Source organism: Scophthalmus maximus, chromosome 14, assembly GCF_022379125.1.
Source record: "Scophthalmus maximus strain ysfricsl-2021 chromosome 14, ASM2237912v1, whole genome shotgun sequence".
Lineage (NCBI taxonomy): Eukaryota > Metazoa > Chordata > Actinopteri > Pleuronectiformes > Scophthalmidae > Scophthalmus > Scophthalmus maximus.
Window position 1 is genome coordinate 17,637,881 of NC_061528.1, and position 16,192 is coordinate 17,654,072.

General features: G+C 44.7%; 1 protein-coding gene across 1 annotated transcript; it reads left to right on the plus strand.

Moving 5' to 3' along the window:
• Positions 1-1,196: 1,196 nt before the first annotated feature.
• esyt3 (extended synaptotagmin-like protein 3) lies at positions 1,197-15,135 on the plus strand. The gene is made up of 23 exons (XM_035604452.2): positions 1,197-1,766; positions 3,020-3,061; positions 3,316-3,450; positions 4,245-4,321; positions 4,429-4,498; positions 4,606-4,695; positions 4,783-4,838; positions 4,958-5,078; positions 5,208-5,384; positions 5,816-5,898; positions 6,894-6,942; positions 7,265-7,354; positions 7,464-7,526; positions 7,628-7,687; positions 9,376-9,447; positions 9,570-9,656; positions 10,278-10,427; positions 10,619-10,974; positions 11,086-11,184; positions 11,448-11,579; positions 11,698-11,803; positions 11,993-12,042; positions 13,340-15,135. The coding sequence occupies exons 1-23, from the start codon at positions 1,413-1,415 to the stop codon at positions 13,377-13,379; spliced, it is 2,559 nt and encodes an 852-aa protein (XP_035460345.1). The 5' UTR covers positions 1,197-1,412; the 3' UTR covers positions 13,380-15,135.
• Positions 15,136-16,192: the final 1,057 nt, after the last annotated feature.

Below are 16,192 nucleotides of genomic sequence, written 5' to 3' on the forward strand. Positions count from 1 at the left end.
CATCCATTTTTCTTGCATTTGAGAGCTATAGTCCTTTTTGCCTGTAATATAGTAAAATCAATGAATTTATATTCTTGGGGTTTCAGTTTTAGGTTTGTTGGATATAGGTGCAGCAATATCATCTCGGCGTCTAGTGGAATGTTTGCAGACAGGATGAGCGTGATTTGATTGATCGCCTCCCTCCAGAATGCCTTCATTTTGTCACACTCCCAGACACAGTGCATACGTTTTCCTTTAGCCTTACTGCATTTAAAACCAATGTCAGCTATATTACTCTTGTATTTATTTAATTTAACCGGAGTTGTGTATTTTTCGGCATCAGCCAATTATATTGGAGTAACTTCAAATTAGAGTTTGCTGTTTGTTTCTGAGACGCGTCACAGGTTCCCCCCCCCCCCAGTCTGTTACTCATTTAGTATGTTTTGAGCTGTCAACAGAATGTTGGAGTTGTTGTGTTTGTCTCTGTCGCACTCGTGTGCAACGCCGCCCCCTTGTGGTCAGACGGAGTCTGCCGCTGAGCCGCTGCAGCGTCCCGACCTGGATGAGGAACCAGCATTGATGTCTACTCCTCATTCGCTCTGTCACTCGCTGCCGCGCTGCAAAACGCCTCGTGTCTATTTACAGTCAGCCGCTCATGAATTTATATTCAGTTAGAATAATTATTGTAACCATTGTCCGCGATTTGCTTTGTCGCTCTGTACTCATTTCCTTGTACTCATTTTTAATGTATTTTTATTTCATTTTTAATATATATATAGAGAATCTTTCCTCTATTTTAATCTCGCCTGTCTTGTCTGTATGCCTTTCGCACTTTTATTAGTGCTATATATTAACTGTATTTTTTTTTAATTGCCTTGTGTATGAAAAGTGCGATACAAATAAAGTTACATTGTCTCGCTTTGTTTGTTTGTTTTTGTTTTTTTTCAAGCTTGAGGCTCCGATAAGAGTCCATTTAAAAAAAAAAAGACAAGACAAAAACATAAAACATAAATAAAAAAAATACTGAATACCACAGGTGGAGGCACGCGCGCACCCTCGCGCGACGTCCCGGGTTCTGAGCGGATTCCATCCGCGTTAATTTTTAGGGTGGAATTCCGCTTTGGTTGCGCGCACGTCCCACCCATGGGCGCAGGTGTGTCCTACCTGTGTTTTGGAGGTTTCAGACGCGGAAGTTTTTTTTGGTGTGGTTTTTTTTTTTTTTTTAAAGACTGCCACGGCTCATTTTACCACAGCACACACCCCGAGTGCAGCAGACGCCTCTCCTTCTTTCTTTCTTTTTTTGTCGGTTATTGCGCCGAATTAGGCAAAACTTCAATAGTGTCCCGGCTGAAAGTGACCTCTTCTTTATTTATTCATTTTTTTTTCCCTCGCGGGACATTTGGAAGCCGTGTCCCTGCGGGAGCGCGGACCCAATGGCCTCCGCGGGACAGACGCAGCCGGGCGGGCAGGCGGGGGGGGCGCCGCGCGCCGCGAGCCCGTCGAGCCGCGGCGACGCGGAGAAGCTGAACCCGTCCGCGGTCAGCCGCGTCCTCATGGAGTTCCTCGCGTACTTCGGGAGGGCCGCGCTCGTCTTCTACCCGGTGTACCTGACGGGCTACCTGGGCCTCAGCGTCAGCTGGGTGCTGCTGTGCATGGTGATGGTCTCCTGGTGGAAGAAGAATCGCCGGTGGAAGGACGCGCGCTTCGGCACCGCGGTCGACTTCGTGGAGAACGAAACGCACGTGATCGACCGGGAGCTGCGGAGCGCGCTGCAGATGGCGTCGTGGGTACGTAGTCGGGCGATCGCGCACCTCCCGCCGGCCGCGGCCGCGTCGCGTGAAAACGCCCCCGCAGCCGGCGGGCCCGACGCTGCGGTGCCGGGACATCGCGGCGCGCCTCGCCGTTGCCCTGACGACCGCTCACTTCACCTTGCGCGACATGCCGGACTCGGGTGGAGGAGGATTGGGGAGGCAGGCCGTGGTTCCTCCTCCACATTTGATCACACCACACGACCACACCCACTCGAACACTGACTCACGACGAGAGCCAAGGGGGGGGGGGGGGTTCGTCTAATGTCAGAGCAATGAAATGAACATATTCAGTAGACTCCTCCTACTGCCTGTGGCTCGTACTGAAGTCTAAAAACGCAGGTTTGGATACCTGCAGAATTGCATGTTTAAGATGTACAGCGTCTTATGAGTTGACCCCATTTGTAGGCCTTCGGTGTGGGGCGAGTTTTCCCGTCCTGAGCGTTGTGTGCACAAGTCACTGAGGGTTCATTCGGACAACGGGTGGACACGAGGCCGATCGGTTATTATTCCTCTCCCCTCTGTGAGACTGCAAAGATGAGCGTTTGGCTCGACCCACACGCGAGGCCATCCTATCCTTGCCATGCCGGGATAGCCGACGGTTAGCCGAAAGGCTGTCTCGGGGCGCGACAGTCGCAGAGGTTAGGTCCCTTTTTTTGTTAATATAGAACATACTCCAGACAGAGAAAGCGTATCTACGGAGATAGCCATTGAGTTTGTGAGATGACGACATTGTTCCGAGAGAGCTAAATCCACCCACAGGGACCGGGGTTAGACAGGGTTTTTGGGCACGCCATGCACTGACCACCTGTTGGTCCGTGTAACGAACCAGAAATCTCCTCAACGTTGAGCTCCTGGGGAAAAAAAAATTCTTCTGCTTAAGACATCCACGGTCTCCGGCGTCCCGATTCAACTTTTGTTTGTATACGTTTTTCGGGGTTCGAAATTTTGATGCTGCGAAGAAGCGTTGGCAAGGGCTTGCCAAGTGTTTTAACTGTAGAATTCCCACTGCAGTTGCATGTACCAGAGAGACATTTTAGTTAGTTATTAAAATCAAAATTCTCAATATGTGGTTTTAACAGGCCTAAACCTGAGATTCATGAACGATGGTGGAGATGATGCTCACCATCATCACCGTCGTGCGTGCAGCCTGGGCCATGACAATAATTCGTTACTAATAACTGGAAGTTCGCCTCACGTCCAACTCAACTGTCGTGTTTGTCGTTTTTCAGGTCCACTTCCCTGATGCTGAGAAAGTTGACTGGATGAACAAGGTGGAGTATTGAAAAAAACCCAAAACGTTTGCTTCTGTTTTAAGTTTAAAAAAATATTTCTCCTGGAACTGTGCAACACTCATCATTCGGTTTTGACAGCCGATCGCTGGTCTGCATTTGCAGGCTTCCCTCATACATTTGAACACATGGCATTGATTGCATTGTTGAGACTGTAAGTTCTAACATCTGCCCTGACTGCTACTGTACCTCGGCCGAGGCTATTTTCACGTGCCCCTGTTTTGCCGTGTGTCCAGGTGTTGGAGCAGGCCTGGCCTTTCTTCGGCATGTACATGGAGAAGCTCCTGAGAGAGAACATCCAGCCGGCCGTCCGGCTCTCCAGCCCCGCGCTCCGAACGTTCGCTTTCACCAAGATCCACTTTGGACACGTGGTGAGTTAAAATGTGGCTGCTCGCTATCTAAACCCATGTGTTCTCATTTCCTCCTGCTCGCGCTCAATCCATTGTCGTGGCCATAAGTCAGTGGGTCTCAAACTGGGGGGGGGGGGGGAGGCAGGGGTGTGCGCAACCACTGCGGCGAGGGCCTGTCACGATAACTATACTTTTTGCTGCACGATATATTGTCCTAGAAATGATGGCGATAAATGACATTATCGTCATTTTTTTAATGATCTTTCTTTTAAAACTGAATCATGTGAGCCTGCAGTACAGGCCAACATCGTGCAGGTCCTAAACGATTTGTGCTATCCAAAGTTGAGACTTGCGTTAAGGCCTCAGACAAAACAAGCAAATTGAAGACATGGTACCTAAAAAAATACAAAGAAATCCATATTTTCTGACATGTTATAGACCAAACAGTAATTGAATAATCAGAGGACAGAAGGACTTGTTGGACTGTTGTCAACAATCACGCGTGTAGACACAATGGCTATTATTGCGGTCGATAAAAATACCCGAGTTCATATTTATGTATCGAACGATAAGTCGATCACGTAATTATCGCGACAGGCCTAACTGCAGGGGCCACTCCTGAACTCTTTCGGCTTCTCACGGGGATCATGCCAGAAAAAAAAAAGTTTGAGAACCGCTGAGTTAAAAAAAATAACCAAATATCTAGCTGGCTTGTTTTTTCTAAAGCAAAGCGCGTCCATGTCGTAGTGTGGTGTTCTCATTAAAGGGTCATAGGGGAGGTTCCTTTTAAAATCTTTCTCCCCCCCAATTCGCAGCCCCTCAGGATCACTGGAATCAAAGCCTACACGGACGAGGTGGATCAGCGGGAGGTGGTTCTGGACATGAATCTGAGGTCAGAGCCGTGTCTGTCTCGTCATTAGGTGCTGAAAGTGTGTCGTCTCCGAAAACAATAGCCTGCGTGTTGTCATGTAGTCCTCACTGGCACTGTTCACTTCGCAGCTACGAGGGGGACGTGGACATCGACGTTGTGGTGAAGCCGCCGGTCACGGCTGGTGTCAAAGGCCTCAAAGTGAGCATCGTCATTTCTGTCCCTGTTCCCTGCACTACCCGTCGTCCTCATCGCGCTGTTTGTGTTTCCATAACGTCATCCTGCGAAATCCGTCCCCTGTCTTCCAGCTCAAGGGGATGCTTAGGGTCATTCTGGAGCCCCTCATTGGTCAAGTGCCGTTGGTGGGGGGAGTCACATTTTTCTTTATTCGCCGCCCGGTGAGTGTTCGCGAGATGGTTTGTTGTCATTCATTCCAGCTGTGTTACTAGTGGAGGTTTTTAAACATCTACATTTGTCTTTTTCAGACTCTGCAAGTCAACTGGACCGGCATGAGCAACCTCCTGGACAGTCCTGCCTTCAGGTTCGGTTCCGCTTTTTGCGGCCTCGGCCTCAGGCTCAGCTGGTCCCCTCATGCCCCATTTGCTGTTTTTCCGTTATCTGGTTGTAAAAAGCTCTCTCGCCGCGCATGTCCCCTCCTAGCTCGCTGTCCGAGGAGACCATCCTGGACATCATCGCCTCGCTCATGGTGTTGCCGAATCGCATGTGCATTCCCCTCATAGACCAGGTCAAAGTGGACCAGATGAGGTTCCCGCTCCCTCGTGTATGTAAGACCCGCTTTAACATTTCAATGCGAGCACCTTCAGTACTGCAGTCCCTCGCATTTTTCAATATCATGACGTATTTTTGTTGGATAAAAGTGTAACGCCTACCATCCTCCCCTGCTCCCCAGGGGGTGGTGAGGGTCCACCTGCTGGAGGCCAGAGACCTGCTGGCCAAGGACACGTACATGATGGGTTTAGTCAAAGGCAAGTCAGACCCCTACGCAACGCTGCGGGTCGGCAACCGACATTTCACAAGCCGCACCATCAAAGAGAACCTGCACCCGAAATGGAACGAAGTGTTTGAGGTGGGGCGACAGTTATTCTAGTGATGTATAACATTTGCTGCTTTTCTTCTTTTTTTTTTGCTTTGGTTTCAAAGATCACTACATTATTAAAAGAATTTGGGGGACTTCATTTTTTTTGGCCAACCTCCTGGATAGATTTAAAAATGCACAAATAATCAGTATGATCAAGTATGTTTTTCATAGCCTGCATTTGTTCTGCTACGCAGTCACCTGGAATTCCACTGCACCTTGTTTTGAGAAAGTCAAAGCTGAAGGCAAATGCTCCTCTCTGTTTGAACACATGGCTTGTCCCTCTTAGCTTGTGACACTTTTTCCTGCAAGCTTCTCTCCGAATTAGGAAAATGAGAAGTTCTGAACTGGAGCGTGGACCCTTTACGTCGACTGTCCCATATCTGAAAGACTCTTTCCGCCTCTTCTTCACCTGTGTGCAGTTTGTTGTCCACGAGGCCCCGGGGCAAGAGTTGGAGCTGGAGTTGTTTGACGAGGACACGGATAAAGATGATCTCCTTGGAACGTAAGGGCAATATTTGATATCAGCGCTAACAAGCACGGATTGAAGAGAGTTTGAAATCACATGTATTGTTGTCATTATACAAGAGCTGCGACAGTTAATCGATTACTAAATTAATCGCCGACTATTTTCATAATCGATTGGTCGGTTCAAGTAGTTTTTCATGGGAAAAAGTCAAAATTCTATGGTTTCTGCTTCTCAAATGTGAATATTTACTGACAGTAAACTAAATATTACTTTGGTGAGTGGACAAAACAAAACATCATCTTGGTGTTTTGGGAAACACGGTCAACATTTTTTACCATTTTATGGACCAAACAACAAATCGATTATTCGAAAAAATAATCGACAGATTAATCGATTATGGAAATAGTCGTTAGTTGTAGCCCTACATTATACTACATACGATCCTTGAGACTGTGTCACTCCTTATTCAGCATATTTGACCCTTATTTCTGCCATACACATCCCCACCGTGAGGCGACATTAAAAAACCCAGGCTAAAAAGGAAGGATTTTAAAATCGAAATGTATTTATTCCATCTACAGACAGAAAAAGGGAAACACATCTCACAAATGCAACAATGAGCTAATGGCTCTGTTACTCAGCATAGAGGGAAAAAAAGATATCTAGAGTCATCCTCCTCCAGCGATCTAACGGGGCAACTTTGCGTTGTCACGGTAATTGATTCAAAGTGACCTTGAATCCCTGATATGTAAGAGTTTCCTGGCCGAAACCGGAGGAGAGCAGATAGTCATTGGGACGCTGTAGAAACTTGGGTGGAACTTTGGAGTTGACAAGAACCATTTGGTAAATGATGATAAATGATTAACATGTTTATGTGACGTGTCAACTTTAACACTAAATAGAGGCTTTGAGAAGATACAGCAGGTGAAAAAAAATTGCTTACATTAGGGTTGAAAACACATTTGGTTCTATAAGGTTTTCACACGATCGTCATCATATTTCATTAAGACACACGGTCCTTTCTGCATTAGGTATAACCTCGATTTTGGAGAAGTGAAGAAGGAGAAAGAGCTGGATCGGGTGAGCTTTGATTTATTGTTGTGGCTAGACTCCATAGAGTTATCTAGTATGCACAGTATAAACAGTATGTTTTCCCTCTTCTGTAGGAAAAGTTGCTATTCACAAGATGATCCCGACGGGATGTCACAGAGAACTGTTTCCCTTCTGCTTTGAGTGATTGCTTACAAAGTGTCTCAAGTAGCCAATAGAATTTCGAGAATGCAAAAAAAGATTTTAAGATGTGAATGCATCCGTAACCGTCGTCACCAGTTTTTCTTCTTCTATTTAAATAGACTCTCGATGTGAATGTCATGTTGTGTAAAGGAATCTCTCGCCGTTGCAGTGGTTTCCTCTGGAGGGGGGCGAGAGCGGAGAGGTTCACCTCAAGCTCCAGTGGCTTTCCCTCAACACCGACTCCAGCCTGCTGTGTGAGGTGCCGTAGCCCCGATGTGTTAACGCTCCATTTCACTTCCATCAGAATCTTATATTAAACGGTCACCAGCAGCTATTTTGTGTAAAGTGTTGCTCTTGTGCCCTCCCAGTCTACAGACGGCCGCGCTTGTGCAATGCTCTCCGTGTACCTGGACAATGCCTCAAACCTGCCGGTAAGTGGCCCCCTAAGCGGGGGCTGTTTTTAGAAGGGCAAACGACACAACACGGCTAGACGACTGTTGTGACTATTGTGTCTCTTTGTGTTCGTCTCCAGAGAGACCACAAGGAGATCACCGAGCACCAGAAACACGGGAGGCACGCGAAGGAAGCTCGGGTAAGACAAGCGCCGTTAAAGCTTTGGGCATCGTTGCATAAAGGCTGCTCTCTTATAATCCTGTCAGCTTCTCTCTCTCTCTCATATAGGTTATTAGCCAGGCTGTACTGAGGGCCGCTGAGGGCCCATGTGCATATTCATTGTGTAACCACCGGTTTGTTGTATTCAGATTTACTGCCACTCTCCTGAAGATTATAATAACTTTACCATCGGGGAGGTTTTTGCGAAAGTGACTATTAAACTCTATCAAAGTCAAATAATCACATTGTACCATAAAAGCACTCTTTCCCAGTTGTCAAAAATAGAATAGACAGACATTTGTATACAAGTAAAACATTGCATTGCATATTCATACATAAGCTTTATGAATGCACGTTCAATTTTTTGTCACTTGTCAGAAGCTGTTTTGTTTTTTAATACCAGCGTAACCGTTGCCTACCAAACAGTTCCTCTGTCACTGGTCCGTACTTGATTAAACACCGGGGGGGTTTTGAGGAGGATTAATCCAGGGATCTTCGGTATGCAGGGGCCAAACCTCTCTCTCCCAACACGACCTGCTCGTACAAACGTGTTCTCGCTGGACACTTCACTTCCACTTGTACTTCCTTGCACTTGATTGTCCTTCTGGTATTTTAATGTCAGACAAAAGCCTCCATTGAACAGATACTTTCTGTTGGTGTCCGGGGTGTGTTTGTCCCTGTTCATAGCTGGTATTTCCTGTTTGTCTGGTGCGTGTCTGCCATTCTGAGTGGGTGTGTTGTTCCAAGTGGCAAGCTTTGCTTCTTAGTGAACATTTTCATACTGGAGGCTTTTTTTGAGTTCATTTAAATAAACATGAAATCAATACACACTTGTAAAGCAAGTAGTGGCTGATGTTTTTTCTTGATTTATCCGGATTGCTAGCATTGGTGATATGAATAACTGCCACTGATGTCACAGATCACGTTACAGTTCCTGTGATCAACATTTGGCCCGATCAAACTGTGAGAATAATTTATGGAAACCTTTTGATAGGACCACAGAAGCCACGGCCTCTGAACGCCCCCTGCTGGCCAATGTGTCAAAGTGCAGTCTCCGGGTGGAAAAAACAGTGAGGTGGAAAACTCTGAATTGTTCAGGTTTCATTATCTTGAAATGCTAAAATGAAGCCGCACCCATGTTGGCACGCCAGCCCTGGCCACCAGTAGCATTCAAATATTTCATCAGAATGAAAGGCTACTGCTGTGTCTGCAGTGTATCAGGGAGTGGAATGCAGAACCTACCCAACCTGACAGGCATCAGACCAACTCCCGACATCAGCTTGTTGGTGGCTGACTTTTGTTGGAGTAGAAATATAATTTGCAATGATAGCATATGCAACTAATGAATCATATCTCTGCTAGATATGTGTACTGTATAGAATCTGAGCTGCTACAATGGCAGACAGTTGGTTGTATGTTGGATATAGGAACATTTGAATTGATGGATACTCCTGATCCTATTTATTTAAACTGCAAAGAGTAGAACATTTTAAAGTCAGACTTTATTCGAGATTATCAGATTAGAGGTATCATTTTAGGGAGTTGGACATTAAAGTGCTTTTTTGACACTGACAGAAACATAGACTCAAGAATCAATAAAGTGGTGATAACAGACTTGACTCCCATCAGAATTTACACACAGCCTTGATGGTTTGATTTTGTTTTCAGCTCACAAGGAGAACTCCCGATCCCAACTCCTTTGTGGAATTTTCCATTGACAAGGACGTTCAGAAGAGCAAGGTACTCCCCCCCCTGCATTACAGTCAGACGGCTTCACTGTGGTGTTAGAAATGTGTCCCAGCGCAGCAGTTGTCTTGTCTCCTTGCAACAAAAGTGACTCGTTGTCTTTTATTCCCCCACAGGTTGTGTTTGCATCCAAAGACCCGGTGTGGGAGGAGGGCTTCACCTTCTTCGTGCATAATGTTAAAACACAGCAGCTCATTGTGCAGGTTTGTGAAAAAAGAGGTCATACACACACAGGAAGGAGATTTCACAGTCTAAAAACATAGTAAAACGCTTGTCATATATCAAGCCCCAACAGGGCCGGCCCAAGGCATAAGTGAACTAAGCGCCTGCCACCAGGGGGGCCCCATGCCCAATGTAGTCAGACAGTTGATGAAAAAGGATTCCACTCAGTGCTGCATCACTTTGAATATTGAAGTGCAAATTAACAGTGGACCCCTATTGTAGGTTGGCTACTTTTAAGATTAAAAACCGTGCAAGCATAAAGGCCGACATTGGTATAATGTAAGTAACACAGGTTCAACGATTAAATTGATAATGGGTGTGTTAGATTTACAGAAGGTGTGCGTACAATCAAGGATTGACAATGGTATTAGTCAAATTCTGCTCAGGGCCCATTACAGGCTAGTGATCTGGTCCCCAACTTGGTAATCATCGCTGTAGAAAATCTCTCGGGCCTGAGCTGAAGAGGAAACAGCTGAACGGGCGTCCTACCCTAATAAAGACTAGTTCATACAAACGAATGTAGGACCATCAGGACATCCTAAGGAGGTATAAACCTGAAATTATTCTCTGCTTAAATATCCGTCTATCTCTGCGTGGCTCAGGTCAAAGCGCAGGAGAAGAAGAATCCGCTCGGCGTGCTCAACTTGCCCCTGAGTCGCCTCGTCAACACCTCCGACATGACACTGGACCAGCGCTTCCAGCTGGAGCAGTCCGGAGCAAACAGCCAGATCAAGCTGAAGGCCATTCTCAGGGTGAGTTCGCAGGAGCTGACGTTGCACATCGACAGACCCAAGCGCATCACACCTGCAGCACAAAGATCGCCCCAGAAGATTCCCCTCCGCTCTGATCTATTTCCAGTTGATATGATTAATTCCCAGTCGATGAGAACCTGCAAGTGAGCGCTGTTACATTTGCGTTTTAACACGATCCCCCCCCCCAATAGATTCTTACTGTGGAAAAGCCTCCACCCAAGATTGTCCTCGAGCCTCCTCCACAAGTCAACCGAGGAAGTAATGGCCCTGCGTCCGCTCCCTCCGTTGACACGGCCTCCTCCCCGGCGCTTCCCTCCAACCACGTGCCCGCCGCCAAAGCTCCGCCCCCGGCCCGAGCGCCGGATTTCTCGAGTCGCTCCAACCAAGACTACTTGGCTCACCGCCGCGGCTCCTTCCTGGCCTCCGAGGCGTTGCGGTCCGCACCTCCCTCATCAAACATGCGCCGGTACGACTCCCACAGCCTGCTGTCGGACAACTCCATCGCTTCGTCGCGTTTTGATCTCTCAGAGGGGGCCTCGTATCCAGAGTGAGTCCACAGCTTGGTTCTGCATTGGTGTCCGCAGTGTGACTACCATTCCACGTGTCATTAACGGAACTAATGTTAATAGGTTTTTTTTGTTTTTTTTAATAATTATAGGGCTATCAGGAATCATCAGGGCTCATTTGGGGAGATCCACCTGACTGTGCGCTACACCTCCCTGAGGAACAAACTCATCATCCTGGTTAATGCTTGCAGGTACACCAGAAAAAAAAACCCAACCATGCAAGTGCTACCGAGCAGCTCTACTGGAATCTGATTTTTTTAAATTCACATTTCAATTCATAGACAGAGCTTTTGATGAAATGCACATGCTGTACATAGAGTATATACATAGAGCCTATAGCTTCTTTTTCTTCTTTTCTTAGTGGGACGGGTGAAATGTGTTTCCCTGAATTGCTTAAAAGTGTCGCGCACAAAGGCAGCCGTGGTAACTCATCGTGTGCCCCTGTTGCCCACAGGAACCTTTTCCCGTGCAGCGACAAAGGCACGGACTCTTACGTCCGCCTGTATTTGCTCCCTGACCAAACCTGGAGGCACCGCAAGAAGACGCACGTGAAGAAGCGGACGGTCAACCCTGAGTTCAATGACAAGTAAGCTCATCTTTCTCGATTGCCGACCTCATGTACAGTAGGTACTGTTTGTTAACAGCTCGCAGGTCGAGACTGAACCTGGCCTTTCTTGCGGCGAATCCTCTTTCTCTCACCACAGGTTCGAGTTCAATGTCCCACTTCAGGAGGCGCAGACGAGGAAGTTGGACGTGGCGGTGAAAAACAGCAAGATGTTCCACTCGCGGGAGAGGAAGGACATTGGCATGGTAGTTAATGCTGCCCGTGACAGACCGTGTGCTCTTATTCCTCACACGGGATTTCAGAGGCTATTTGGCAGTTGAAAAGATAGTGTCACTGATGAGGCCAGTGAAATGACTGGTCATCACACTTTTGCAGTTTGCAACTCAGTCTGGATAAGTTGATTGAATTTTTCAATTTCTGCTTGTGTCCACTAGGTGATGATAGATCTTTCCCAAATGGATCTGACCAAAGGCACTACAGAATGGTACAGTCGACAGTTTTTCTACTTTCACATGATCTGCACGGAACGGTGTGACACGAGGAAAGCTATATTGCAGTATTTCCTTCCGCAGCTGTTATTGAGCGCAACAGTGACCGCCCGCTTTTTGAACAGCCCCGGTTCCGGAAGTGAATTTCCCACTCATTTTCTCCATTGACATTTTAATGAAATCCTTATATAAAGACTTTTAAGCCTGGAACCAAGCCCCAATGGGCTACGAGATGAATCGTTACCGTAAAGCGTTTTATTCGGAGCAAACAAATAATTGGAAAACTGAAGAAAAGGCAAAGGTACAAGAGTGTGTACATAATCATTTTAAGAGCAAAGGAACAACTCATCCCATAAGCCATTGCGAATGCATAATAGACAGCTTAGCACGCTTCTCCTTGAATTTAAGCTTCATCATCATCATCACTATGGTGTTTATATTGTTGATAAGAGTCTTGTTTTGTGTGTGTATAGTGTATAACGACCGTAGAGTACAGTGGTAAAGGTGGGTACCAGTAACTCATGCTGCGTTCCATTACATCTTGGAACTCGGAGCTAGGAAACTCCGAAGTCGGGGTGCCTCCGACCCTCTGAGTCGGGATTCCGACCGGAGAAGGCGTTCGAGTTGCAACCTCCGACTCGCAGGTCTGTAAATTTTGAGTTCTTACATATAATGGAACGACGCCCCCGACTCCCGAGCTCCCAGTACAATGGAACGCAGCATCACTAGCCGACATGAAGTTTGCTGGTGTGGTGAGCGTTTTTGTGTGGTAGCACTGAGCCCGACCAATCAGAGACGTCGATGTTACACTTTAGGATTGTGGGTAGTGTAGTATTTTCCCATGACATCGCACATAAAACCTTTTTCTTAAAACAAGCTTGATTTCATACGGACTTGTGGCTAATACATGTGCATATACCATCGTTTCACAACCTTGTAGCTTGTTTGTTAGTCAACCTTGCATAGTTACGTCTTCGTGGCTTATGGAGAATATGAATGTGATTTTCACTTCCGGAACCTCACTGTTGCGCTCTATTGCAGTCATTCCTTTGCTCAGGAAAGAAACCGCAACCAGCTTTAAAGAAATAGTTAGACATTTTTGGAAATACGCTTGTTCGCAAATAGGAATATTGAATAGTGAACAATTAAGTGAATTGGTGACCCACTGTTTGCCCCAAGTCTGCTTTGAGAGCACAGGTCCTCTCTGGTCAGAAATGTATGTGAGGGGAAACAAAAGGTTTATTAGATTCAAGTATAATCACGTGAATATTTCACTTCTCTTTCCCCTTTAAGGTATGAGCTCTCACTGCCTGGGCTGAAGAAATCCAGCTAGAGGGTGGAACTACATCACTTCTCTTTGCAGCTTTAAGAAACAGCCTCTCTGCCACTGCAGACAAAAAGATATTATCAGAATATGCATTTGTCTTTCTTATCAACACCCATCTGATTTAGTTTTTTTTTCCAATTGCAGCACTAAGACCCATCTCATATAGTGGATATGCTCACGGGTGCATGTTGTAATATTCCAAACCTCACTCCTACTTTTATTTATTTGATTTGATAATGTTAGGAGTCATTTTGAACACAGCAGGCAAATACTCAAATGCCTTGGTACCCCAGATGATGTTCGCACAAGCATTTGTATGAATTCATTCTAATTTATTTGTTTTTACAGAAACCAAATGATTTTAAATAAAAAATGCTCTTGTTTTTCATGGAGAGAAAAATAATGCAATACCCATTTTGACAGGAAATCAGAGTCAAAATGGCCGCTGTGAAATACAACTATTATATTTGTATACTATATTGATAAACACGGCGATGTCTTTATTTTGGTCCATCTAAACCCAATGTTGTACTTTTGTATTTTTATGTAAATAGTGATATTTACAGGTTTATGAAATATATTAAGGGAAATAAAGTATATTAAAAAAACAACAATAAACAAATCAAGTGTGTTTGTTGCAGCAGTCTGAGAGAGTCATTGGACGGCGAGAAACGGTTTGCACACTTTAAAACACATTGATACCCACATATTTTTACATCCAGGAGAAAAAGTTAGAAGTTTGATCGCATTTGCATCTGCTCATGTGGTATATTTGATACACGTTGTGCATATGGTGGCCATACGCCCAGACATTTAAGCAGAGGATCAGTGAACATTAAAATTTCTTCTTTCAAATATGATTGGGATTATCCGGTTGCAGCCCATTTTAATGACTTTAACCGTGATATTTTCTACACTTCGTTTTATTGGTATATAGACAAAACGAGAGGTGACAATCATGATCATTTGCTTCAACAATGTGAAGCCTATAGATATAAAGTCTTGCCCTGAGATGAATCATTCAATGTGATGCTGTAAAGTCATTACTAAATAGTTGTCTCTCTTTTCAGACACTTTTTCTAAACTCCTGTCTGACCCAATAACCTATCTTTGGGACTTTTATGTAAAGTTGTGGATTTGAGGATTATTAAATATGAATTCCTTTTTTTTATTCCTCTGATAAAATGACAGTCGTTCCTTTTTATTTTGTATGTAATGTTATGAACTGTAATCTATTTAGTAGTTTGAATTTCCCCCTTTGCTGTGTTTTATCACATGTACTTGGATCTCTATAGAGTAGTAGTAGAATATGATTTGATCATGTTTTATATAGGTATAGATATATTGTAATAATGCAGCTTGACAAATGGTGGTTGTGGTGGGGGCTCACTTTGAGCCACATTGTGCAGCCTATTGCTGCAAATGAAAGGTTTGTAATGATATATTGCTGTTTGCCCAGACGTTTGTACAGTATATAAATGGAAAAAAAACATAAATATTGATGTTCACTTCATCTGTAAGCATAAACCTGAAGGTCTTTGACAGAAATGTCAGCAAATGATTTTAAAATGCAGGAATTTTACTTGTTTTATTTATTTATTATAATTTATCATTATTATTATCTATGTTTTCAACCGTGTCTCTTGTTTGTCTTTCTGTTCGCAAGATTAAGCAAAAACTACTAAACTGATTTCCACCAAACTTTGAGAGATACGGTCTTTAAAGAAACTTTAACTGTTAAAATAAATATTTTCTGTTATCAGACTGCTTCCCTTTTTCTTTGATATTTCTACTGTAAGAACGAGACAATCAGGTGCCGTTCTGCCCTGGAGGAGTTAGGCCTAATGTGCTGGGTTGTTGGGTTTCAATCTGATATATTCAATTGCATTTTTTCCTTCTATACATTAAAAAAGACTTTCAGTAGAATGCCATGTTGAATAAATAATAACTGTACATTGTAAAGGTGGTGGGTATATTGCCATAAACAACTGACCTGACCTGACATCCTGATATTAACAACAATTGACAGATGTTATGTTGATTTTTATTTCATTAAATGTGAACTGCGCTTGGGAATAAACTTTAGGCCCTCCTGTGGATTATTATTAATATACAGTTCATAGGTGGATGTCATCACATCCATTTTTTGATAGTAAGTCAGTTAGAGGTGATATTTCCTTTAATCCATGTTGGGAGCCATTAAATGCAGCATTCATGTTTTTCTAATGTTTTCTGATCTTCACATGGTTACATACTCCTGACCTCTTTGACGCTTTTATTTTGTACATTTGCAGGTGACACTCTGACACCTGGTGGACGGCTGACGTAGATGATGCAGTTTGTCTAATCTGCTGTCTTTGTGTGTTTGTGTCTCCAGTGTTACATGGCCCCAGGACAAGACCTTGAAAGCCTCACTCTAATGTAAGTCAAACACTGAAATGCAAATAAATACAAAGACTATCAGCACAAGGGTTAGTTTTCTGTGAATTGCTGTAGTTTCTGTCTGCTTACTCGTGTGTGTGTGTGTGTGTGTGTGTGTGTGTGTGTGTGTGTGTGTGTGTGTGTGTGTGTGTGTGTGTGTGTGTGTGTGTGTGTGTGTGTGTGTGTGTGTGTGTTGGATGCCATTGTAAAATTGTAAAATTGTAAAATGAAAACAAAAATCAAATCAAATGTGATGCACATGTGATGTCATCCCGGTGATGCCACGATCAAAGGCACGCACACGCACTCCTGTGATCTCATCGCATATAACAGGCAGTGAATCCTCTCAGAGTCCCATTTGAATTACAGCAGGCGCTGGGTTACCTGACCACATTTGA

Coding starts and splice junctions, on each gene's coding strand:
- esyt3 (XM_035604452.2), top strand. CDS start 1,413: ATGGCCTCCGCGGGACAGACGCAGCCGGGCGGGCAGGCGGGGGGGGCG. Junction 4,499..4,605: donor CTGGTGTCAAAGGCCTCAAA/GTGAGCATCGTC, acceptor CCTGTCTTCCAG/CTCAAGGGGATGCTTAGGGT. Junction 5,899..6,893: donor AAAGATGATCTCCTTGGAAC/GTAAGGGCAATA, acceptor TTTCTGCATTAG/GTATAACCTCGATTTTGGAG.